Consider the following 27,893-nt stretch of genomic DNA (forward strand, 5'->3'; position numbering starts at 1 on the left):
CTGGTTTTGGTATAAATCAGACAAGGCATCCACTACGGTCAAATGGCTATGGAATACATGGAAAAGCAATATTGAAAACTGTGTTCTCAGAAGGAAAAAAAAAGTAGAAATCTTAAAAAATGTAATACATTTTTAACAGGTTTGCTCAGTAAATAATGAACACACGTTCAAGTCTTGGACTTCTAAAACCAGAATAGTCCAGTTCCTCCATAGGAAAACTTGCGAGTGAAAAGTAGCAGTCTCAAAGTTTAAGAATAGGTGTGGTGGATTTTGTTTATATTTTTAGTAGAGGGAGCATTTATAGATGTATATGGATGTGGTGCAATACACCCAAATCCTCTTTTGTGAAAAACTGATTTAATCCAAAAGGTTTCCTTAGCTGTTCATACCGGTGCCATTTTGCCTAAGGCAAAAAAAATAGAGGGGCACCAGTTAAAAGAATCAAACTGGAAAAGCATACAATATAGACACATCTGCTTCAGTATTCCTCCCTTAATATTTTATCAATACTTGACAGAATAAAACTAAATGCAAGGAAGGACTACCCTTGACCTTGATATTCCTACCCTTATAAGAACAGGGAACAGGATCCCTTTGGTTATTGGCCCTCCCTTAGAAACACTGAGGGCAGAAGCAAAGACACAACTTCCAGCACAAAGCACAAGGAGAGAACAGCTCTTTTCTCTGTACAGCTAGCACAGCCAGTGACAATTTATGTCGAGTTGTCAGCTAGTGCAAGTATCCTGCCTTACAATCACAAAGGATTTACCCCTTATTCAATTAATATTTCTTCAGTGGTGAGGTGTTCTATAGCCTCACACTGATAATTTCATACACAAAACAGTTTCCAAATAATAAACCCAGGCCTTCATTTAAGCTTACTTCTGAATTATGCACAATTCTCAGTCATTTGAATTCAAAGGAATCATTAAATCTAAAAGATTTCTCTCCTAGTGTTAAATTATCCAGATTATGTCACTGCCCTGGGTTCAGCAGTAGCAGTCATTTTTCTCCTTCTTAGTAGCTGGTGCAGCGCTGTAGTTTTGACTTTCAGCCTGAGAACAGCACTGATAACACCGATGTTTTTAGTTGCTGCTAAGTAATGTTTACTCTGACCAAGGACTTTGTGAGCCTCATGCTCTGCCAGGGAGGAGGGGAAGCTGGGAGGAAGCAGAGACAGGACACCTGACCCAAACTAACCAAAGAGGTATTCCATACCACAGCACGTCATGCCCACTATGTAAACCGAGGGCAGTTACCCAGAAGGGCTAGATTGCTGCTCGGGTCGGGCTGGGTATCTTTCAGCAGGTGGTGAGCGGTTGTATTCTCTTCCCTTGTAATTTCCCTTATCATCATTATCATTGGTGGCAGCAGCAGTGATTTGTGTTATACCTTAGTTACTGGACTGTTCTTATCTCAACCCGTGGGAGTTACATTCTTTCCATTCTCCTCCCCATCCCTCTGGGAGGAGGGGGGAAGGGGGGGAGTGAGACAGAGACTGCATGGTTCTGATTTACGGCTGGGCTTAAACCACGACAGTCACTTCCTTCCACACTTCTATATGGGGTTTTTAATTCCTTGAATAACCCATCCCTTCATCATGTAGCACAAGCTTTTCACAATCAACCAAGATTAAAGCAAAGTTTAGATTTGGAGATGGGTCAGTTGAAATAAAATCTTTTAATCTCTTTATATTTATCACTCTTTTTGTTATGACTAGACTATGTTCTAAATATGAATGTAGATGTTCTTCAGGTAACTGAATAAATTTGAGTAATTGCCCTTATAAGCAACCGTAATCCCATTTGCAAACACTTTTGTGTTGGATTCAATGAGCACCTAATGCAATTCCTACCCAGAGATGAGGCAGCTCTAACATTCATCTATTAAATCAGCTTCACTACATGAGTATTAGCAATAATTACCAAACAAATTTCCCTCTTATTAACTTTTCTCCCAGATAAGCTATGACCAAAAACTCATTAAAAGTTTGTTGTGGGCAGATTTTATTCATGCTGTGCAAGAATCACTGTTTACTGTACATGCAAAGAAACTGCTGTATACAAGCACAGAGCAACAGTGTTTTTTGAAAAGCAGACTATTTGATCAGAAAACAAAAAACAGTAAGTCTAATTTTAATAATACGTGATTCTATAGATATATGCAGATAGTAAAAAACTTATGTCTGTATAAACATATATATAACCACTGGTATTTTCATTCTAATTGTACTTGATAGGTGATACATCTGGATAACATGATAAAGTAAAAAAAAAAAAAAAGAAAAATAAAAGAAAAATCTTCCTTTTGAGCCAAAAATACGACCTTGCAGTTAAAAAATACAGAATAATCACTCTATTCAAAACCAGGCTAATTTCAGTTTTACCTAGTGGTTGGTATTTCAATTACAGACATTCCTTTATCACAGAATTTGTGACAAGAAATTGAAGTAGAAATCCTATATTATCAATAATACACAGGAAAGAAATATGATAAATACTTCTGGACTTCATATCAGGAGCTGCAACACAGGAAAGGTGGTAAATAAAAAGTTCAAATAAGTAAATGAGCTCATACTTCATGCACTTAAAGTCACGTCACCGTAAACAAAGAAACTAGAAATACTAAGCAAAAATGTTTTAAGTACTCCAGATATGTTTAGAGATGTGGATGGGTGAGGTTGTAGGCATACCTTGCAGCTGTATTTTATCTGAATTGTTTAAAGGCAGTAAAATCACTAACAACAATGTTGGCAATACCTGGACAGGCAAATATAGGCAGGGGGAAATAGAAGGAAAAGATGTTGTACTGTAGTTTTTTGCATTATAACTCCCTGGTCTCCTTGATACATGTGTGCTTCTATCAAACCATGGGCATTTTAGAAATGCATCAAGTATTTTTATTGCGCTGTTTAATTAAAATACAAGAAAGCTTTCCTATCTAAAAGGGAGTTACTAACTCCTGGTGAGTTAGTATGCTCACTGTAAGCACAGTTACGCTGTACTTACAAGCATGGTTTATCATCTGATACTGCCAATATATCCCTCACAGGTCTGCTGATATCACCAGCATTCATCTATGTTCCTGTTAAGAACTTTTCTACTCAAGTAACTAACTACTGGGCCAGGCTGCACAGGGCTTGGAGCAACTTGGTCTAGTGGAAGGTGTCCCTGCCCATGGCCGGGTGTTGGAACTGGATGAGCTTTAAGGTCCCTTCCAACCCAAACCAGTCTGTGAGTCTATTATTCTATACTGGAAAACTCTTAAAAAAAAAACCAACCAAAAACAAAAACCAACAAAGGATGTGTAATCTGCCTACAAACCAAGGACAACCAGAAAACACTGAGTGGCATGTCGCTGGGGGGAGTTTGCTTCAGATCAGCCAGGCTGCTAGTTCTCTTTTGTGAGCTGTTTCTGCTGCTTTTTCTATCAGCTGATGCTGGACTGCTCTGGATGTTCACGTCAGCTCAATTACAAGACAGCTGCAGTTATTATTTGTACTTTATTACTGTATCAGAAACATAAATTTATGAAGAAACAAAACTTGTAAAGCTCTTACTGCTCTCTTCGGTTATGCAGGTGTACTAAGTATTACACACTTCAGCCCCCTGCTACTAAATAGCTGAAAGGTACCAGAACGGCAAAAAATGCATTCCTGCTGGAATGCCACCATATATTTCCAAACTGACAGTTACACAGTTGTGTTAGACAGCACAGCAGAACTTGTGAGTAAATTCAGCCAAGATTAATGCCACTATATGTAGTTTACAGCACTTATGTTCTAGAGTGTGTTTTCTGACAAATTACCTGATAATGTATTCCTGTAAGTACAAAGTGCTTTTAAAGCCATTTTACAAAATACACATAATCCCATAGTACTCCTGGCTCCATTTGCATTAAGTGTGTGGTGAAGTGTTAAATCAGGAAGTTGTCACTATGAAATTTGAAATGAAAGAAGATTAAATAAAAAACAGGACTATAATTAGAAAAGCTTAAGTCTTAACACCTCTGCCTTTCAAAGTTTTCCATTATTCTTGATCCTATGCCTAATGATTAGTGTGACAAAACAATTTAGAATAATGAAAGGTAGTCTAAACCCAAATTTCAAGATAGTGGCAACCTCCATAATAAAGAACAGGCATCATTTACAAGGGAGAGGGTAGAGAGGACATAGTTTACTAATACATTAACTTGTTTCCACATTATTTATTTAAATATGTTTTTTCCTAATCACTTTTGACTCGGGTATTATGTCACCTGCTTATCTGTGTCCTTTCTCTTCAACATTTTGAGCTGTTCCCAGGATTATGTGCCAGTATGAAATTTGCCAGGGTGCACTGGAGTCAGCTGGGATATATTGGCTTGACAGAGCAAGACATTTCCATATAGGCTCCTAAAAGTATGACATCATTCCATGTGTCTGGAAAGAACTCACATTAGTCCAATTTAAATAATAAATAATAATGGGCTGGACAGCAGACAGCATTTTCTTCGGAGCAGTAGAATACTTCTAGAAGCACTCAGCAGTGATGACACAGTATGTCAGATGCTAAATTATTCTGTAATGAAATTTACTGCCCTTGTCTATATTTTGTCTGGTCAGCTCTTTTATCTAGTATCTAAAGACCAAAGTACGCTTAAGAGTAATAGATAATAACTGGTGGTTATAAATCTGCCTAATTCTGCCTAGCTGAGCTAGATTGTAACTGAAGAGGAAGAGTTACCTACTTTTTTTCTTCTAATGAATGTCCATGTAAGAACGAGCAGAATCTGGACTTGTTTCACTGTTCACAACATGCAAGATAGGAATTAAGGTCCAAGTTATGCGTTTAGAACTCCTTTTTGCTGCATTTCTGGTGGTGCTAAGGACATGGATGAAAGAATTTTTAAGGAGTTTTTGTACAAGTGGTGAACTGGTAGAATAAAATTTTCAAGGTATACATCAAAACTTTTATAGGAAACCTTTGTGGCAAATACTACGTCAGGTGAGACTGGATGTTTAAAAGGGTTTCTTCTGTCCTTACTGTGTTAGATAATATATTAAATTCACAGTGTAAGGCAACTTTCACTGACAAACTATTACTCAAACATGGTATCAGAGACAGGTTTAGACATCATAAGTCTATTTTTGAGTGGCCTAGTTATTTGTGAATGCTTATGTCCAATGCCAGAATGCAATTAGCTCACTTCATACGGATCATTTCTCTTCAAATTTCTTCTAACAACCATTTATTTAGCAGTAATTCTAGATTTCTATTGTTAATGTGTTTGTAGCCCAAACAACAAGAAGAGGAAATAGAATTAATTAGGCTTGAAAACTGGAAGATTTTGTTGGATCATCATATCAGTACTACTAAAGAAAAAGTACATTAATATATTTATACAAGTCCATTGCCTATATTATATCTAAACCTATCATTTCACATTCCCTAATAACAGCTAAATTTTAGCATCATTTTTTCTTACAGGGCACGCAAGTTTACATACCTAATATTTTGTGGCAAATAAAATTAAAGTGTGGCTAGGGAGATGGATATATGTTCAAGGGTACAACTACAGGTATAAATACACCTTCCATTTCATGTATAAGTACATTTTGTGCTAATCATTATTTTTCCACCACGTCTCAAGTCCTAAAACAGGCTATCCTTCACAGCAGAGGAGAAAGTGTCAAAACAGTATTTTATAAGACTATTAAGATACTTCAGCATCTTAAGGTGGGTTTGGTGGGGTTTTTTTTTCAAACAACCAAACACACACATTTCTTCAGTAAGTCTCGATTTTCTACAGCCACAACAAGGGAAAAAGCTATTATCTGTGTGATAATGAATGTTGTATAACACCTCTTACACTTAAGAGCAGCAGTAATACACAATCAGAATTTACAGGCAATTACAGTCTTCCCGGATGAACAAATCAGCTCCTGAAGTTACAGGCACAGACATGAACATCTGTGATTTCAGAAGACAAAGCCAAAGATGCCCAACATCAGAAGAGTTACAGGCCCCAGGAGGATCAACTCAGTGAAGCTGAAACCCTTCTGAACCACAAACTGAGTTTCATAAATGAGGTCATTTGGAGAACTGATTTTCCCATTGAGACTTTGATTTTTTCCCCCAGTCATGCCTTAAGAAAGGCTTTCTTATTAAGAAAAGATAGAGGAAGGTTTCAAAAATAAACTCTATCCATTTGCAACTGTCTGTTAAGTCCCTTCTTAAAAGACCGCTGTTCTTCTAAAAGAACACCTGGCAATATGATGATCACCATGACCACAGTTCCATCAACAGAGATGAGGACTATTACTTTTCAAAAGATAGGAGAATAGAGGATTCCATAACCAAGCCGTAAACTACCTCAAACTGCTTAATAATAAAAAAGACTCAACAGTCATCTATCATATGACTCCATTTTTTACCACTTTAAACATTCTATTTAAGTACCATCCATTTAATTTTTAAGGATTTGAACAAATACAGGCTTGATACTATAAGATTTTTGTTTTAATTGAAGTCTGCTTTTCCATTATATGAGAGCACGTTCCTTCAGACTGTTACTTTCTCATTGACAATAACATTTTTATTTCTTTATTTTGCATTTTATTTATTGTTATTTTAACATAAAATAGTAAATGTAGTAGAATAAGGGGGATGTCCTGGTTTAAGCCCAGCCTGTAACTCAGAACCATGCAGACGCTTGCTCACTCCCTCCTCCCCTTTCTTCCCCCCACTCCTGGAGAGATGGGGAGGAGAATAGAAAGAATGTAAATCCCATGGGTTGAGATAAGAACAGTCCAGTAACTAAGGTATAACACAAACCACTGCTGCTACCACCAATAATAATAATGATAAAGGAAATAACAAGGGGAGAGAATATAAAACTAAAAGGGGAAAAGTAGAAGAAAACAATAAACACAAATGATGCATAATACAACCTCTCACCACCTGCTGACTGATACCCAGCCTCACCCGAGCAGTGACCTGGGCCTTCAGGGTGATTTCCCCCAGTTTCTGTACTGGACAAGATGTGCTGTAGTATGGAATACCCCTTTGGCTAGTTTGGGTCAGGTGTCCTGTCTCTGCTTCCTCCTGGCTTCTTGTGTCCTTCCTCACTGGCAGAGCATGAGACTGAAAAGTTGTTGATCAGAGTAAGCAACAACTAAAAACGCCAGTGTGTTATCAGTGTTGTTCTCAGACTAAAGTCAAAAACATAGCTACTAAGAAGAGAAAGTAACTTCCAGCTGAACCCAGGACAGGGGAGCTTAACAATTCTGGAAGATAAGACTTCAGGTAAAGGCCAGTAGAAGTTTTCTTATATTACTCAAGACTAAATTGAACTTGAGTGCCTTGGGTTTATCACCAGCCAATTCTGTATTTCTTATGCTTTGTGATTCAATGCAATGTTTTCAATCAGATTGCTAGAAAGTTCCTACTAATATACAAAATGCCCAGAGTCAATCAAGATTTCTTTTGTGAGTATTTTCCAAATCACATCTTTGCTGAAATCAAAGAAAATGATCACCTAATTATCTCTAATGTTTCCCACCTGGCTCCATACACACATACTGACTGAAGCTTTGTAACAGTAGATTAGTAATACATACCTAACTATTCTGTGATTCCCACATTAATACTTTTCTAATAAATCTTTATTATATTCTTGGGTAGTAAAATTTCCTCGGGACTACTGTCACAATTGCATTCAGATTTGTAAGCCACTTAAAATGATTCATTAGATCTTTCACTGATTATGTGTCTTACATGTAACATCGGTAGAAAAAAGTGCTAATAGTAACAAATCTTAAAATAGTTTTACTAATGTGCAACTGCAAAGACATATAAATTCAGTTTCATTGCTCACATCCCCATATTTTTTAACAGAACATGTAAGAAACACATCAGCTAGGAAAGTCACAGGATAAGACAAAACGTTACTATTTTCTACTAAGTGCAACTTTAACTGAAATTAGAAATACTGTACATTTCCCAAATTGTCTCCACTGCTACTGGGACAGGGGAGAGAGAAACATTAAAAAATCATCTCTTGATATATGAGTAGGTGAGGAAAGTTTTCTCTCAAATAATTATTTGAAAAGTAATTAAGGGCATCTTCTTTCCTGCCTTTTGATAGGGGAAAAGACAAGTAAGCTTGTCCAGAAAGCTGCTGAAGGTCACAGCAAGCTCTAGGCATAGGGACTTGGCCTTAGACTGAAGCAGAATTTGAGAAGATGGATGTAAGCTGTCCATGCTGAGCCCCAGGTCCATGGGAGACCATTAGCGATACCTAACAATCTGTATTTTTGATGTTATTTAAAACATCCCTTAAGAAATACAAATTTTATATATTGGTATCTCTTTTCAACCTCTGTCACGCAGTAACCCACAGTATTTTTGAGACACATTATGTACTATATTGTGGAGACTTTGTAGAAACATCTGATAAGTAAAGACATTAATTAAAGAAGAGGATATTTGGACAGAGACTTTGGGAGTATTCTTCATACACAGGCAAACTGACCTGCGGTTAATAGCCACAAAAAGTGCAGCAATAAACAGTTAACAGTTACTTCTTCAGGACATTAGCCCACTGCTAATTTCAGAGTTGAACCCTGGGGTAATGGGCCAGTTCAGCTACTTATACTGCAGAACAAAGAGCAGTAAGGTCAAATTGTCAACCTATTTGATTCTATGGTTCTGTGAAATGAAGAACTGAAGATAATTCTAAAGATTGTGACACTAAAACTTGAAGGAGAATTACATTTGGTCTGGGTTATGGACTAAATAAGAGATGCCAGGTGCTTTTTCCAAATTCCCTTGATTGTACTCAGTTGAGAAAAAACTCTAAAACTCATTTACTATCAAGATAATGTGCTAATAATGAAGACTTCTTTAAAGTAAGTAATATAAGCAAAGAGCTTCAGCTTTCAATTTAATGATCTCTGGTCTTTAGTGTTTTCCAGCACGTAATAAAATTTTATTAAAAATTTGTCACTGAAGGAAAAGGCCTGTAGGAAAAGTTCCATGGAAGCTTTCTGAGCTTTCCAAAAACATACTCAATCGGAAGCGAATTCTGGAAATAAAAATATATATAGACAGAGTTGCCATACTCTTATGAATCATCATTGACAGTAATACAAGACTATGGTTGGCATCTAATTGATCTTAATGAAAGTAAGAGTCTGTAAACCCAAAGAAAGCTATAAAAAGCAGAACAGCAGAGACTTAGATGAAGAAATAGGTCATGCTACTCATGCTTCTGCTATTAACTTTTTCCCTTAAAAAAAAATAATTCTTACTTGTCCTGTTCAGCCTTACAAGTATTTTAGGAAACACATATTCCTTACTCACTTTGAAATTAAATGCTAAAACAATGGCTACTGTCATTTTTCAATGCTATTTTATTCTCATAATGTTTATGCATTAGGAAAGGGCTACATGATTGTATGTCATTACTGGGTATTACAAAATGTGTCTGACTCTGCATTTAGTAATTGCCTTTTGCTTTTTTTTTTAATTATGGGTTTCCAATTGCCATGCTGAACGCAATCATCTAGAGGGCATTGAAGCTGCAGGTGTCAGTAGCACCTCGTTAACTCTGGCAGAAGCAAAGTTTGAATCAACAGAAGTGGAAAATCTCTGAGTACCAGAGGCCAACTTCCTAAGGCTTTAATGAAGCAGAAATCTGTTCACTGCCCTCAATACTCTTGCTGTTTACTGATCACTGACCACAGATACTACAGATACTTTTGTGTCCTTAGGTTCAATCTATGTTCCCTTTGATAAACTTATAAGGGTACAAACTATTATTCTTTTTTCCTCAATTGTGTGCATACTATTAATTTCCAAATAAATCTGAGCACACCATGCTGTATCTGTATTCGTTTGTAATATCCTGGAGCTCAATTAAATGAAAAATTATTCTCTGTTATTCACAACTACATGAAATTTCATTTACCACAGCAGCCAACAAAACAGGTTTAATTTTTGTTTAAAACCTGTGACTGTTCCACATCTAACCTTATATTTTGTGATACCTTCAAAAGTGACCCTGTAAAAAAAAGCTGCCTCAGACAATGCTGGACCCTCTGAGATCTGAATGCTCATTTAATAGGAAAAGAAATAGCATAATGAGGTTTGTTATTCTTAAGTCCCTTAAGGAGAGAGTAAATGTCAAAAGAGAATACTTAGCTAGACTGAATGAGAGCATAATGCTGAAAAGTACTAAGTTAGGAGGAATGATGAGGTGTATTTAACGACAAAGAACAGGAGAATAAAAGCAAGCAGGGAAATAAAGGAAAACACCTGACTCTCAGAGCCTTTCTCATGGTCTGAAATACCAGACAGATGCAGAGGATGATTCAGGCAATAGTAAGGAAGTACACAGCAAAAATCCACGGAAAATTGGAAGAGTCACAACTACTTTGCATTTTAAAGCTTTCTTTTTGCAAATCCACAAAACAAAGACTGTGTCACCAAAAATACACATATTGTGAATTTCAGATACTTGATTCATTTCACTAATATCTTTTTAAATCCAGACAAGGATCTCTTATTTTTCAGATGCCCATTTGCCTATCTTTCTGCCTCTGGGTTGGGGTTATTACACACAGGACTTGGGGTCCTTCCCGACATCATGCCATAAAGTCATTTTAAATGTAATGCCTCAAGAGAGGTAACTTCCAAGTTATGTTTTCATCATGTTATACAGAGGTCACCTTGAGTAAAAGTAATCAGACACATCAGAAAAGCTTTCAGAGTCTTACTCTTTCCTACAAGGACAAAACAAAGCCCATAACTATATTTGGTGTTGTTTCATAGGTTCTTGAGCAAAGAATTCACAATCACTTTGTTCAAAGGGTCAGAACTTCATTTATAATGGAATATTATGATAAATTACATGAACGGCAACAGCTCTTGATTTTAGAAAACCGAAATTACTTCCTTAAGTAATTTGCTCCAATTTAGGTTTCTTTTCTGTTCAACAAAGAGGGAGAGAGGAGATGATACATTGTCACATTCAGCTGGTTAACTTTTCATTACTCTGTTACTTATTCTAGGATCTACAGAAACACTTAAAATACAATTAAAAACTCCTTTGTTCAGCCTTTATAAACATGGATTGAGTCCAAAATACACATTTCAGACATTTTTTCATTCTTTCAAAATGTACTTGTATACTTTGCAGAAACATACACATATTATACACTTAATAATACCAATAATTTCTGCTTTTGTAGAATGAAATGGATAAACTCTAGAGCCTTAGAAATATTCTGGCTTCCTAGATAAATCATAGATCCTTTATAAAGAGGTTTTTAAGAAAAAAACTTCAAGTTCCTGATGAAATCAGTGAAGACTCCTCATACAACGATCATCTTATTGTTTTAGCAGCCTTACTGTGTCTGCTAAGTCTCTACGCACTCAGAATAACTGAAATTTAAACCAGACACATTATTTCTCTATGAACATAGAAAAATCGCCCTCTTAATTTTCTATGCAGCCATTGCAAAGCACTTTTCAAAGTCTTTCTTGTTCTTAACCAACCTTCTTTGAACAGCCTCATACGCCTGTTCCAACAAGAACACTTTCTTAGGCTTGATAAAGATGAAGTTCCCCAAACTTACTATGGTGGGGAATAAATGAAGTACTTATTTCCAGATAAAAAGAGGATGGCCCCCAGTACTTTAACGTTTCTCAATTTTTACCCTGATCAGTATGCTGGAATCCATAATATTGACAATATATGTGATGCAGAGGTGATGGCTCCTTACAGCAATTTTTACCACAGAAGCAATGCATTGTCTTGTGAGATGCTTATATCTTTCAAAAATGGAGTGGTAGTTCCCTTTCAGTCTGTGCTATACATTTCTATAGAAGGGTAGTCCTCATTCTTACTCAAGACAAGAACACTGAAGAGGCATTCATGGCTGGTCTTTCCACCTGCATCATGTGCAATATGAGATGGGGTTTTATTCTTCACAGTTTGAAATTAATTTGTATTTCCATTCTTAAAATAGTGCAATTCACAAAATACACAAACACCGCAGGGTATCTATAATGAAGGAATTCATTTGGGGAACACATGAAAATGTTTTTGCATTAGGCAAACACACTATAAAGCAAAGCAATCACTATTATTCTGCTATCTGTATCAATGTATTCCCCATCATTTCTGTATTCACTTTGCTAATGGAAACCAGCTTTTCTTCTGTTTCACTCTGATTTTGCTTTGCCGTTGATTTTCCGTAGTTTTACTAAAGCTCATTTTCTTGTATTTGGAGCACAGGCATACACAACCAAAGATATTTGAATGATAGCTATTATTACAATATTTTTTCCATAAGGTTAACCTTTTAAAGAATAAAACAAATGGAGTAAGAATGTTTTCCATCTACTAGCTCCATACAAATTCACAGCACTGTTTGTTGTGCCGAGGTACAGTAAGTGCAGAAAATGCCTCAATAGGAAGTCAATACCAGTGCTCTGTTTCACAGGTTATACTAAACCACATTTCCCACAGCAAGTAGCCTAGTAAATCTTACAGTATCCATTCATTAACAATACCCTTTCAGTGCCCAGGTCCTTAGGCACTCATCTGGAGATTAAAAAGGAAAGCAGAGTTTCAGTCCTCCTCTCTTCTCTTCCTTTTCCTCTTTCCTCATCACCTCGGTAATGGGAATGAGGCAAGGAAATTGCTACAAGAAAAAGCAGATCCAACATCTAACAGCTAGGTTGAAGCATCTTCCACTGGCAGAACACAGAATGATTATTGCTGAGAAATTACAGTGCAAGAGAAACTATATAATAAAAATAACTGTCAATAATCCACAAAGTTAAGGACCTCATAGCTCAGGATTAATGATCAGTCATCTGGTTATGCTCAGGTTCAACTTTTATCATCATGGACCTTGTATGAACAGAGCCCTAAATCCATTTGTAATGGTCAGTGCTTTCAACACCAGTCTTGGTGTTATGACAGGTACATGACACGTAAAATAGTTTTGATCTGAAAATGTTAAATTCTCTATTTATGTTCTTGTACAGTGTAAATATTAACTCATTTAAGACATGTCACAAAATGCACTTCAGACTGATGCTGCTTTTCATCCACTTTAAAGAAAGTTTTTCTGTGATTTAAAGTTAAGAATTTTCCATTACTATGCACTCTTCCAAATTACTGAGCTATCCAGAACAGCAACTTTTTTACACTGATTCAGGGACTTCTATGCATGGATTTGTACTGATTTATTTTTTTAAGCATGATTGATACTTCTTTATATCACATTCTCTAGAAAGACTAAAATACCTTACCAGAAAATATTTTTTAAATGAACTTCTCTAAGAAATTTGGCACTTGGTTTTCCTATTTATCCTTTCTATACCATGTTCTTGTGTTAAATAACTCTAATGAGCATATGGGTATTATGGTTACCAATTATGAATACAAATATATAACCTGCTTTTTTAAAAATTTATTTAATCAGGAAGAACTCCAATCCCAGGGATGACTGTCCCCAGGTGATACAGGTATCATACATTGTATGATGTACCTGACAATGGATTAAAAATAAGTTTGACATCTTCAGAAAGCAAATTTTAGCCTGGATGAGAACATCTTTGAAATAAGAAGTTTACCAGACAAATAATCATTTCTTCCCTGAAAGTGAAACTGCTACTTATCAGACATGACAAGATTCATCTCAAGATCCCATTTTTACATACAAACACATATTTAAGTAATCACACACATTCATATTCACTTAAAAATACTAGCCTGCTATATCAAAATGTGTATGCAAATATAATAATAAATTAAAAAAAACAGCAAGCTATACCTCTGTAGCTAGGAGTTGGTTAGTTTGAAAAGAAGGAAAAAGCCAAGGAAAAGACACTTAAGAGTGGATGCCATCATAAAAAAAAAAAGCCTTCTATAGTACAGCTCAAGTGCAAACGGTATAATTCTGGACTGAATAGGATTCTTTGACAACCTATTTCACAGTAGCAGATTTCAGTGGTTTTATAATCATAGATAATGAACAGATTTATTATAATGAGGTGTCAACGTGTGGAACGAGAGGACTGCAGACCCTTATTCTCTCTGACATTTTCATGGCATATGCCAAGTGCAGAGCAATGTCTATTAAAGAGGTGATATAACTTGTTCAAGCCCTTTTCAACACAGAGGACTAAGTGCTGGTTCTCAAAAGGCTGAAGCACAAAATACTCATAGATTTTCCAGATAGGGACACTAAACACAAAATATATGTGAGGACTATTCTGACTATCAGTCAAATATAAAAAAAAAAACTAGTTCTAACCTCTACACTGTATTCCCATTTCCTTTGCTTCACTGCAGTAATAGCTGTAAAAGCAAGGAGACCTCAAATGCTTCAAAGTCTCTGACCCTATAACAATCTTAAACAACAGGTATAGTGGCTTGCTCAGCCTTACCCTCAAGTACACCTACACTTTCGTGATGTATGCACAAACCCTTCCAACATGACAAGGAAACTTATTAAGACAAGAAGACAGACAATTCTACAGCCACATCAATTAGGAAAACTGTGCTCCCGAGATCCCAGAGTGAAGCTCAGTCTGCATCACCTACAAGAATCTGCTCTCCTGAAGAGCACAGAACCAATGATCTTAATCTAAGTGAGCACTAATGCCTCCATGCGCTGCTATTAATTAAAACAGTGCTTTGTTTCTACAGACAGTAACTTTTGGGAATGAAGGATTTTTCCTATAAAATAGTTATTAAAGGATAGACAATCATTATGATTTTAAGAGTAATAATGTGAGATCTAGTTTTATAATTCTGCTCTGCTTTATGAAATTATATTTCAGCTATAATTACATACAGAAAGATAACTAATTTTTGGTTTCAGCATCTGTACTAACAGTGAGTATCAACAGCTGCCATATAAAAAAATTCGCTTTGAGTTAGCAATTCCTATTTATATTTCAGGAAGGAGTTCTGAAATTTAAGGAGGACACCGAAGTATCCTTCAGCCATTCTTCTGTATAAATTCCTTTTTAACTGAAAGGAAATTTTCATTTAAAGAAATCACAGATTTCTTTTACATCTTTTGAATCAGTTGAATACTTGAGCAAAAGGCAACCCCTCAGGACAGTTGTTAATTACTGCCTATCTGGACTGTATTAAAATGCTTGAACTTATTGAATCAAAACATTTTTAATAATCTTTTTTTTTCATCTTTTTTTTTTTTTTCCCCCATGTTTTCTCATAATCTGCCCTTCCCAACTTGCATGACCAGAATATTCCCTATGGCCTATTATCAATCATATAGATCCCTTTTGACAAGTTTGATTTGGGTCTCCCAGACTATTTTTTGTTTCTGTATCAGTATTTTTCACTAAGAAACCACAATATGGAAAAACCATCTTACTGCTTATTTCTGTATTACTACAAACTTACTATCAGCGCCTGACAGGTAAATAATCCTATGAATTAACATCCTCCCTTATTTTAGATGCAAATCCATCTTCCTTATAGATTTATTATGCAGACACAGTCCATTTAGCAAGTGATAGACGGGATTTTGTTCCTCAGCAAAAAAAGTAGCTGTTTCCCAAGTTTTAAATGAAGTTTAGTGACATCAGAAACGGGTTTAGAATTATCCTCAAAATTCATCCTAATCTTTCAATGAATTTAAAATCCTCCTTAGTTGCAGTCTGATGTTCTTACAGGACAAACTTCCAAAGATGTTTAAAAAAAGAACAAGACAGAAATCCTACCTTGGTGCTTGTCATTTGAAATGGAACTTTTGAGCCCTTTCCAACAGGGGTTAGCTTCCCAGCTGGTTTGGCAGGGATTAAATTCCTAGCAGAAGGCTGACTGTGCAGAACGGAAGACAGGCAAAGCTGCACAGTCTCCTTCAGAGCTTTCAGCTGTGACTCCTGGGGAAAAGAAGAAATTATCAGTTCTCTAAAATATATTATTATGAACAGAATTGCTTGCTTTCTCCCTCTGCATTAAACCAAACATTTATAAGCAGCTGCTGCTGCTTCTTATTAATGGAACAAATTAAGGCTGTTTAAAGCAGGTTTTTTAATACTGTTAAGTTACCATGCCTTGCACCCCAAACTCCCTAAAAGTCACTGTACTCTTCCCTTCTTCCTCCATGCAATTTTACTCACATCATCGCAAATAATTATTAAATATTATTTTCTCTGAAAACAATATAATCTATAAAATGTCATAGACTGTCCAGCCTTTTATATATAATAGTTACAAAGAATTAAACTTTTCCAAGTATTGCAAAGGCATAGAGTTTGCATGGAATTTTGTTTATAACATTCATCCTAATTGGTATTTTTCCATAGGTTATAAAGATTGATTTTAATCTGATAAAGATGACTTCCTCCATGAGCATCACATGCTGCAGCAGTGTATAGCAAATAAACTTTTCATAATAACATTCAAAGAATTTTTGAAGATTCATAAATCAAAGTATACCATGGTAAAAGTTGACGGAAGATACGGGTATGAGGAACATGCCACACTACATACTGCATACGTGAAATATTACGTATACAACATAAAAATATTTCACAGTTGTACAAATCCTAAGCAATGGCATTTGCATACATCACCTTGTCTTAGTTTATTTGCTAAACAAGTACTCTTTAGAACCTGACAAATATACCATGTTTTACATCAGACAAACGTACCCTGAACTGGGACCACAGAATGTATCTCCTAACTGGGAAAAAAACTGAAGGTTTCTTTAAAAATAAGCAAACAAAACCAGTTAGTAGGGTACATTTCAATGGTAGGATCAAAGACAACCATAAGAAATCTAATGCACAGCACAATAAGGAAAATCAAAGAAACAGGAGATGGAATTAAGTTTGGTTTGTTTGCAAACAGACAAAACTGAATGACTTTCCCTTAAGATGTGTGCAGTGAGAAGGAATGCTGGATTATCAAAGAGATCAGATTTTGTACGAATTACTTACTAAAATGTATGAACCTTAAGTCAGACTGATACGTCTCTGACTTAATGGCAGTTGAAAAGTGAAAGAATTACTTTATCCATCTCCAGGATCTTTTAATTGACTTCTTTCTGTAATATGTCTTCTCCCCTACCTTTTCAATAAGTTACTGCATGAAGAACATAAATCACCATCTAACAAAGTCAAAATAACCTCAAACATGAAACTGGCAGAGGTAGAAGACTGATTTTTCTTGAGGATGTGGACTCAGCCAATACAGCACTGTATGATTCTCATGCTCCCTGCAAATCACACTGATTTGAAACCATAGCTCTCTCATCCAGATATCCCCCTGGATAATTTCTCATCCTCTCATCTCCCACACCTGCCACTTAAGACATGGATGGACCGCTGACTGTCTCTTTTCAGTACACAGCTCATAAAGAAAAGGTCTTAACCAGGGAAAAAAGGTACCTATGACTTAAATGGTGTTATTGCTCTGTAGTTAGAACTAGTCAGACATGTATTTCTAGTCTGATAATTCTCACTGGCATGAACTTTTCCTTCACTTGCACTGTTCTTTTTAACTCCTGCTTTCCATTTTGCAGCATGTATGCAGTGTACAGACTGACTCCATGATGATTTACAAGAAGAAGGTGCCAGGCCTCTGGAAAGCCTACAGAACCGTAACTGAGCCCTGAATTAAAATCCCATAATTTTTAATAGGAAAGAAACAGAGAGTCAGAGAAGTCAGCTGCAATCAATCAATGTGCAGGCAGAATCCCTTATTAGCAGTCTCATTAAAAGTTCCTGATATCATATGTTCTTTGCTTTCTCCTTCATAACTGCCTGCATTATAATGAATAACTGCATTTGGAGGATATTTAGGGCAAGTATTGCTCTCTTGCCATTGCCACAGATGGTGTGTTGGCACTAGTGAGATACCATGCCCGTGAGTGTTATACGAGCATAGAAGGAACATGCTTAATTTTTAAATTAAGATGTGGAACAATTGAGTTCAGTGTGCTAACAAGAAACATGTGACATGACATAGCACCAGGCTCACACAGAGGTTTGAATAATGCTGCTGTGAGCACTGCTTACACAAATGACATCTTGCAATGCTAGATGCAAACCCTCACTCAAGGGGTGATGGACTGATTTCAATGATTACGATATGGAAGATGAAAGAAAAATGCTTTTAGTGCAAGAGGCATACTTTTCGTTAGATGTCTAATGGAAACTGAAAATACCAGGAAGCCAAACAAAGAAAAAGTAATCTTTGATAGCATAGTGAAGCTGTTTTCCTTTCTGATAAACTGCTTCCTTATTGCATGATATTTTCTCCCCAAACAAGATACTGACCCATTTCTATACTGCATTTTCCTTGGAACTATAACTAAACCTTAAATAAAAATCGTCTCAGTTACACATTCGCATTAGTGTATTTTTCTTCATGAAGAATTGCATCATTTGGCTTGCTGTGGGTTTTTGAGATGTTTCTAATTTGGTCGCCCTCCTCTTAAATAACTTTGCAGCAGTACTTAACTCCATGCACTGCAAGTAGTTCCACCGTTTTCAGTACATTACTCTCAGGTACATGCAATCAAGTATGCATCTAAATCATTGAAAGACTTTGATTTATTTTGTCAAATTACACCGGAATATTCACAGCTGATAAACATTCTTACGGTACCGTACACTTCTTACTTTGTCAAGGGCTGCCTTTTCCAGTTCATCTTTTGCAACTGCTAGTTTTTGCTCCAGATCTGTTAGCTGTTGTGCCTGCGGGAATAAAGAGGAAAAAGCTAATGCAATCTACAGCGTTTTTTTTTTCCCACCTTAATTTTTCATGCAGTGCTGGTGAGAGAGGAAAGGATATAAATTTTACAAGTAATATATATGAATTGGGTCAGAATTGCTTGCAAAAAGACCAGGCCTCATGGGACTGTTTTTTTTTCCTGAGAAAAATGTGAGTTTTTATGTGGAAACTGGGCTCAAATCTGCTCCATTTATGTGAATTCAAGTTCAGTCTAATTTCAGTGTCAACAGCAAAAGTAATTCCATACAACAGAGTGTTTAGAAATAAGCCACAGCATCCTTATGGAAAATTCAAAGTGCTCAATTGATTTCTATTATTTTGTTAATTTATTTGACTTCTGTCTGCAATTTGAACCACTGTTTTCTAGTTTTCAACATTGAGATGCTAACATAAATGTAACTCCCAAATAGATAACACCCAAATGTTCATCCATGTAGACACCTTATAAAAGGCTACTATCTGCTGGTATACATGGGGTGAACTCCAGAGTTGTTTCTCCATCTACTTCCCTGGAGATATGAAAGGAAAATTCAGAAGAATGTTCTGCAATTATGCAGCTGCATAGGAAGAAAGCATTTTGGTTCAAGTAGCCTGCACCCTGTGCAGAGGGGCTGTTGGCTTTTTATATGATAGAACATTATTTTCCTGCTTAGTCCTTCAGAAGGAAATCTGGCTTTTTACAATGTACAGACAATGCACTGAGTGCAGGGGTTCAGAAAATGCTTTTAAATGCTCAGTAAATAAAAATGATTATTTCCTCTCCCCTTCCCTAAGGGCTAGGTACACTCGGACTTTAGGGAAATACATTCTTTGCATAAACTTTACAATTTAGAGAAGTAGGAGCTCCCAAATTCCTGCAGTTCTTAGCCCTGTCATTAGTAACACATACTATGCAACCAAAAGGAGTAAGGTACAGGTTTCTTTTATTGTTGTAGTTGCAAAATACAGTCCACTAGCTGTTTTCCACCTTTATGAAGGTAACCACAGAGGAAGACACTCGACTAACCAGTTCGCATTTCTCTCTGAAACTCTTGATTAGGTAATACATATTTTGTGCATATAAAATAATCGGATAAAGTTCTCATTTCTCAGTTAAAGAGCAACACATTGTAATTTTGACCAAAGTTCATTCCCAGCCAGATACTGTTTTCTTACCAGACTTTTCAAGATCACATGTACTCTGCTGACTGTAGCCTAGCTTAATGTATAGCCACATCACATAAGTGCTGTTTAGGGTAAACCCTACAAAATGTGGTTAAACTTTGTATTGAGGCAATGACCAACATATCATAGGCCAGAGGTGATGTGTATTACCCTAGGCAAGCCTGTAGTTGTCAGGAGATACCTCAAGTGGCATTTATTGCATTAGGCACAGGCTGTACTGTCTGATAAAATAACAAGAGCCTGGAATTTTCAGTTTCCTGCTCATTTAAACTACTTAGTCACATTTTAAAACAGGATTAGGCATTTATCTGCAGATTTATCAGATCAGCCAGTTTCATTAGTCAAAACCATGTACAATTAGGCAATCTTGCTTCAAAGTAGAAGTCAACTGCTTACTCAAGTGCAGAGAAGTCTCTTGTGAATGCCCCTAATTTCCACTGCATCACATTTCTTACACCTGAAATCAGTCACTAACACACACTCCCCACACACAGAGCACTGGTTTGGTTCCTCAGTCTGGCTACTGACCATCCAGTACAGAAAGAATCCTTCCATTTCATTAGAATTTGCAACATTTAACTGGACTTATCACTGGCTCATTAGAGAAAAACTTCCTAACATACAAGAATCTTTCTAGAGTTTAGTAATATTTGCATTTATTACTAAATATAGTACATAATACACTCACAATAAACATGGTTCCAATAAATATGGTCAAAATAAACATTAAACTTGGCTCTTTCTGATGCAGAGACAGTTTTCACTGGGTACTGAAACTAGACCAAGTAATTTCTCACATCATCATTTTAGTCATTGCTACTTATTAAACTGTATTTACAGCATACTTACTTACACAAATTAGTACCACTGAAAAATTGAGTAGCTGACAGAAAGCAGGTAATGGTAGTTCTAGGTGACTGCTGCTTCTTTCCTTGCAGGGGAAAGTCTAGTGCTATTTAATACATTGTATTCAATGAAACTGCAGCCATATAAAAAGTAAAGCTGGAAGAAAAGTCTTTAATTTATGCCTGCCATTATAAAGAATTAATATATTGTAATAACATTGCTCACATCAAGGAAAACACTTGCAGTTTATGCTGAAAAGGTATTCTTCCAAAGGACAGGTTCATATGTATTAGTAAAGTATTTCTGATTGCATCGTTTATCAAGCCTTATTCTTATTTTTTGTAACACTGTTGTATTTTGATGGACTTGAACTTTCATGTATATTTATTTTATTTCACAGATTACTGAGCCAATAGGTCAGTGATATCAATCCACCTGACATCAAGTAAGAATAAAAGCCTAGTATTAAAAATGTATTTTTCATGAACCACTCACTTGAAAAGAGTGATATTTATTAACATCTTAGTCCTGAAACTGCAGAATAATGCCCAGTCCCTGGCAGTGTTCAAGGCCAGGTTGAATCGGGATTGGAGCCATCTGGTCTAGTGGAAGGTGTCCCTACCTATAGCAGGGGGCTGGAACTGGATGAGACTTAAGGTCCCTTCCAACCCAAACCAGTCTGTGATTCCATGATTGACCAAGTGATGTTTAATCACACGTTAAATAGATTCTATATTGCAAACTCCATTTTTTCCCCACACAAGCCTTAAAAAAAAAAGTTTAAGAAAAAAAAAATAAAATTTACTTGACAACTTTTGAAATTGGAAACCACTTAACCGGAAACTGGAATAAATTATCTGGTAAACACAGTTCCACTGTGCTTATACTGTGTTATTTGTAACTTAGAGAAACAGAGACTTGTGCTTCTAAATTGCACTGTTTAGGGTATTAAATGTAACTGAAAACAACACTTTATGGCAGCTATTCCTTTTAATCAGATGTGCAGTGAAATCCAGACATTCAGCAACATCTGCATAGTATTTCAAGAACTTAGAACAAAAGTCAGTTAAAAACATAATTTCTGCAAGGCTCACAGCTTGTACATTTTCTTAACGCCCATTAGTGGCACAATGCTTCTCTCTCTCATTTGTAACTATTCTAGATGTACATTAAAAAAAAAAAAGGAAATAAGACTTATATGCTTTTTTATTAGCTCAAATGTCACTTTTCCTTCCCCAACCCTCATGTGTTTCCTTCACATAGAACTCATTCCAATGAAAGCAATGAATCAGCAGTTCGCTAGGGTTTTAATGAAATACTAGATCTCTAACTAAAGGAAGATAACTGGTTTCTCTTCAGAAATGTGTTATAAAAATGTGCATGAAGAGCCACATCACTGACCTTTGCGCCTGGGCTGCCTGCTTGTCTCCTGTAGGGGATTTCTCTCCCTTCTGATCAGGCCAGAACACCTTTGCTTGTATAGCACCACTTGTCATTTCCAATGGAAAACTAATCCACATGATTGATTACAGATACCTGCTGCTCTCTCTTTTGGAAGTCAGTATTTAAACAATTGTCTTGCTTATTTTAGCAGTAACAGAACAAACACTGAGGGGAAAGCATTTTAAAATTCACATTAGGCATGCCAGAACTTTCTACATTTCCACCAGTAGTGCAAAGGAAACATTTACTTCCCCTTTTTGGGAGAAGATTAGTTCACATATGGTTTTCCTGCTACACGTTTACACAAGAAAAGGCTTTGACTCATCTTTCAGCTTCAGACTGGGGGTTGGAACTAGATGATCTTAAGGTCCTTTCCAACCCTAACCATTCAATGATATATGTCTTTCCTGCCATCCAGTTTTTTTCCCTGATCTTTGAGCAGTTTGGAATTTGACAATATTTTATATCAGAAAATTTCAAAACTTTTCAATCCTACTGGGCACATACACAATCATCATTATAATGAAAACATTTGGAAAATGTCAGCCAAAGTCCAAATCAATTCCAATTTGATATCAGTGATAAACCTCTCCTTATTTTTCAGTAGGAGCTGGACCAAGTCTGTAAGTTGATTGAGTAGCTGTACTGGTTAAATGTGGATCTGCTGCCAGTAGACTTAAGTAACCTTGTCTCACAGTGACTTAGACATAGCTATTTAAGACTACATCACAGTCTAATGCAAGTCCAAGTCCTTAAGGCCAGATTCTCAGGACCATATGGAAACTTTTAAACCTGGATTTTTCAGTTCATTAAAAAAGTTATACAAAGTTTACAACTGTGTTGTGAAATATGCACTGTCAATAAATTAATAGACCTGAGTTACTAAGTACTTAAATCATATTCATATTTCACAAGTCTGTGATTTCAAAAACTGCATGAAACCATTCAAAAAATAGGACAGTAGAGGGAGATTTTGTTTCAGTAAGGATATATATTCATTATGTTATTATGTAATTTATGTCCTTACTGGGAAATACCCATAAGGACGCCCTTCCACCTTCTTTATGTCACTTATTTCTTCAAATTAAAAAAAAAAATCCCCCATCCGCAAATACCCTGTATTTTTCAGCAGCCAATTCTGTCTAGATCTTTAGGTTCCCCCTGTGTTGCTAGCATAATGTGCAAGTATTAACATATTAGTAATGATTATATCATAGTAACAACATCCAAAATGCTAATATGCAGCATTTGAGATAAAAATATGCACCAGGAGAAAGATGCCAGTGTAGACAGTGGCATCTGCTTTCTAAGCAAAACACAGATAACCTAGATAAGACTTTCTATATACATTTTTTTCTCAAGGTTATGATATCACACTATTTCAGCCTTCAGGGGAAAATAAAAAAATACCCACTACTAAAGAAATAAAATTAAAAATAATAATCTTGGGCTTCATGAAAACAAGAAGTACTCACAATACAGTGACAACAGACCACGTACCAGAAGATGAAGAAATGGTCCCTATCTTAACTATGTTATCTCAACATGACAGGTATCTGAAAAGTAATCATGGCATCTCTTACTACCCAAATATCCTCTACAGATATTTATGCAACAGCCCTAACGTATTTTACAAAAATCAACTAAACAAATCTCAATTTCCTGTCTCTCCCAGAGGCCTCAGCTTCTACTGAGACAAACAACTCAATAATATCCTGTCTTAGAGCATTTTTCTACTTCCAGTAAGTAGCCAGATGTAATCACAAATTATTAATATAATAACCCAAAACCCAAAATCATACATCCAGTGGGCAGCAAACAACTATGTATCTAAAATGTGCAAACACATTGACTCGATCAAGGAAAAAAATCTCCAAGTGAAAAATTAATAAAAACATTATTAAAAAAAAAAGTATCATAAGCCACCTCATTTGGAATGCAAAAAAACTCCTAGCAGTTTCTAAGACTGAACTACAGTATCTAGTAGGAGTTATAGGGATTCTAAACCATGAAGACTATGTTCAACGCTCCTTATACGACAAAACAGAAATACCTCAAAAGGAAGATTCCACAATCTCTTATCCTAGAGGTCAAAAACATCAGTTTTCACTCATGATATATCAACCCATAAATCCTGCACAGCTGAGCCCATCAGTCATCCACCTCGGGGAACAGCCTGCGAGATTCATCAGCAAAATACCCCAAACTGGCACAAAGTTTATATGCAATCCTATTATTCTCAAAACAGCAGAAATTGACTTCTGTGAAGTTATCACATTCCAGAAATCCACAGATAAGTAGTGTTGCAGAATGACTTTAAGAGCAGAACCATAGAGTTCTGGAGGACTGTGCAAGCAAGGCAGGGGGTGGCCCTCACAGGTGGACAGAGACCGGACCTGGGAGGAGAATGTGGAGGAAGCTGTGGGGGCTAACCAATACTGTTATGCCACGAAGGAGTGGCTGAATACCACTCCTATATATGTGTGAACTGCGTCACAAATAAACGAGAAGTTGCTTATCACCCATATTGGGTTGGCGTGTCTGCTTCTCCTCGCCTCTTACAAAGTAGAATAATTTCACATACCCACAACTTCAAAGATGAACAAAATCTACACTGTACTTCTATTCCCTCAGCCATCAAATGCAATTGCTTTGAGGAAAATACTTAGTTTTCTTCCTGCCATCCTGATGACTTTCAAAAAAAAAGGATACCCCTTGAAGAAAACATGTGTATCTTCAAGGAAGCCAAAGTAATAACTGTATATTATCACACTGCAACATGAAAATTCAACTTTCCCAAACAACATGCTCCTGGCTGTCATATATCACCAGATACAGCAACTTCTGTGGAGGAGCTATTAAACATATAACTTGACTGATTTTGTAATTACCTTGTATTGAAAATGCTTTGAAAGAAAAAGGTCATCAATCTTTCTATCTGGCTTTGCACAAACCAATGTACATAAACAGAATCAGAGCATGAAATGTAAACCACTCTCTAATTCTGGGCTTGATCTACATGTTTAACAATCAAATCACTGCAAAAATTGCTCACAAATGTTTAGTGATGCTAGCACAAAGATGTTCACCCCTGAGCTAAAGATGAAGAAAAGCATTTTACAATACTTGTAGTCATGATGCTGTCACCTTCACTCAAAGACCTTCATTAGAAGGGAACAAATCATAATTTGAAATAATTACTCAAAATAGTACTACCAAGGCCATCTCCTAAGGTGTGGGCAAATTCCTTGAAATATTTCATAGAATCCTAGAATACCAGGTTGGTAAGGACTCTTATCAAGCTTATGCACCAGGCCTCCCAGGCCCCTTTCCAGGAGCAGCTCCCCAGCCAGGTACATCCCAGCCTGAGCTGCATTCCTGGATTATATTTTTCCAGGTGCAAAACCTTATGCTTGTTCTTGTTGAACTTTGTGAGTTTCTTGTCAGCCCACTCTTCCAGATTATCCAGGCATTCCTGCAGGGTGGCTCTCCCTTCCAAAATGTCCACTTCTGCACTTAGGTTGTCAGCAAACTTCATCAGGGTACACTTGATCCCATCTTTCAGATGACTTATGAGAAAGTATTAAATAGTGGTGGGTTTTGGTGAGTTGATATAGGATTTATTTTCACTACCATCTCCACCCCTTTTCAGCCAAATTTGAATGCCATGGCACACAGAACATGATTTTTTTGTTTTGGTTTGTTTTTTTTCATGTAGCCCTAAACTTTTAAGCAAATTGCCTTAGGCAAAAGATAATTTTTCTGTCTACTACAACTCTGTCCAACTACAGATTGATAAGAGTTTTCACTTGGTTGTTTTCTGTTCATCATGGTTGTGCATCATCACTTTTATTGCTTTATGAAGTGGTATTTGGCTCTAAGGTCAAAGTTCCTTACAGACTCAGTAGAGTGGATGAAGAATCGGAAGACTGGAAAAGAATAGGTGTGATACCTGTCTTCAAAAAGCGAGAAATTGAAGATGTCATGACTTACAGATCCATTAGTAAAACATGCTGAAAAGAATAATCAGGCCACCTCTCTAGGGCAAAGAGTTTTATTTGGTATATGTACCATCTATGAATGCAACAGCAAACTAAACATATACTCATTAAATATTCTGGTGGCATCAATCCAGAACTCTGTGTGTCACAGAAGACAGGACTTGTTTAAATTTATCCTGACAAACTGGAAAAAAAACAGGATGACATTCACTAAAGACAAGTCTTAAGATGCTAAATACAGACAGGAATAATCAATAAAACAAATACAGACTATAGAACAGTAGGGATGACTGACTCAAGATGACATCACCACTGAATGTGTCATAGAAAAGGCAAAGAACTCTGTGGGTACAGGCTATGAAAATCCTTCTGCTCTGCTCAGCATGAATGAAATGTCCAGTTGGACTTGAGTCATTTTAGGGCATTGCAAATGAACTGAAAACAAAGAAAGTTCAGATGTGACTAACATGAGGCACTAATGGTATGCAAACATGTACTGAGAAGCAAGACTAGAATACAAATATCTACATACGTTAAACTAAAAAAGTACACTCTGTGAGAGACATGGGGTAATAATCTCAAAATATGCAAAGTATGGCTTTAAAGGAAGGGGTTTAAATGAAAAACAAGCTACTCTCAAAGTCTATGATAGCATAGTAACTGATTGGCTTCAATTTCAGTAAGAAAGATTCTATGCATATAACAAAGCATTTCCTACTACTAAGGCTAAATGACTAGAAGAGACAAAAGCAGCAGAAATACATAGAGTTTGAACTGATGATAGTTTCTAAAAAGCTTAGATAAGCATTGTGAAAGAATGCCATGCATATAATTGAACTTTCTTTGGAGTCAGAGAACATGGAACATCCTTTCTGTTTTCCATCACCTCCTAAAAAACAGCTTTTGCCGGAACTGAACCAGTGATGGTATTGCCAGAAAAGAATTTTTAATCTTAGTAAATACAAAGTAACTTCCCTTATTTATGTATTTAAAAGGAAAAGTCTGTAAGAATATTTTCAGACTTTTCAATTCATTGCTTATCAGATTCTGTATTGTAGGCACTTTTCATCTTCATCCTTCATAAGAAAAGGCCTTTATAAAAAATAAACTAAAAAAAAATGCTCAAAGAAAAATAAATTCTTTTTTGACTAATAAAATGATCAAAGAATAATATACAAGCCACATGAGACCAATGAGATGAATTTTATCAAATAGAAAATATCATAAAATAAGTAAAAAATATAGCAAAAGGAGGTTCAGTTTGCTATTTTATTCATTCGGTTGTCATTTCTGACAAAGTCAAAGGAAACTTTAGAGAAGTCTTTGATAGTAATCCTTCAAAGAAAAAAAAAAGAAAGCTATACATTAAAAGTTTAATAATAAAAAAAACAACAAACCAGATTCTATTCAGTTGCTATATGACGTGCTGAGATTAGCCTGCTTCTTATCCCTAAAAAAGTCACTGGTTTAAGACCTCTGGGGAAAAAAAAAAAAACAACAAAACTCTATTATTTTGCATTACAGTTATGTTTGTAACTGTTATTTTGTAATAGTTTGCTTTGGTTTTCCTAAGCCACATTGCAAAGATTCCCAAGGGAGGTCACAAAAGATCCCAATGCTAAGGAAACAAAATGGATGAATAAGCACACTACAGTCAGGACA

The 27,893-nt window shown here is 36.1% G+C and overlaps 1 protein-coding gene across 1 annotated transcript in view; it reads right to left on the reverse strand.

Annotated features, from left to right (window-relative positions):
• Positions 1 to 27,893, reverse strand: part of LUZP2 (leucine zipper protein 2) — a 180,920-nt gene that overhangs the window by 23,259 nt on the left and 129,768 nt on the right. Inside the window, exons 8-9 of the mRNA XM_062607235.1 lie at positions 18,666 to 18,740; positions 15,756 to 15,917 (exon numbers count right to left, since the gene is read on the reverse strand). Coding sequence (XP_062463219.1) covers positions 15,756 to 15,917; positions 18,666 to 18,740 — 237 coding nt within the window. The remainder of the gene's footprint in view (positions 1 to 15,755; positions 15,918 to 18,665; positions 18,741 to 27,893) is intronic.

The sequence above is a fragment of the Pezoporus occidentalis genome, unplaced genomic scaffold (assembly GCF_034315485.1).
Source record: "Pezoporus occidentalis ecotype Australia unplaced genomic scaffold, CSIRO_AGI_Poc_V1 ctg121, whole genome shotgun sequence".
Taxonomy (NCBI): domain Eukaryota; kingdom Metazoa; phylum Chordata; class Aves; order Psittaciformes; family Psittacidae; genus Pezoporus; species Pezoporus occidentalis.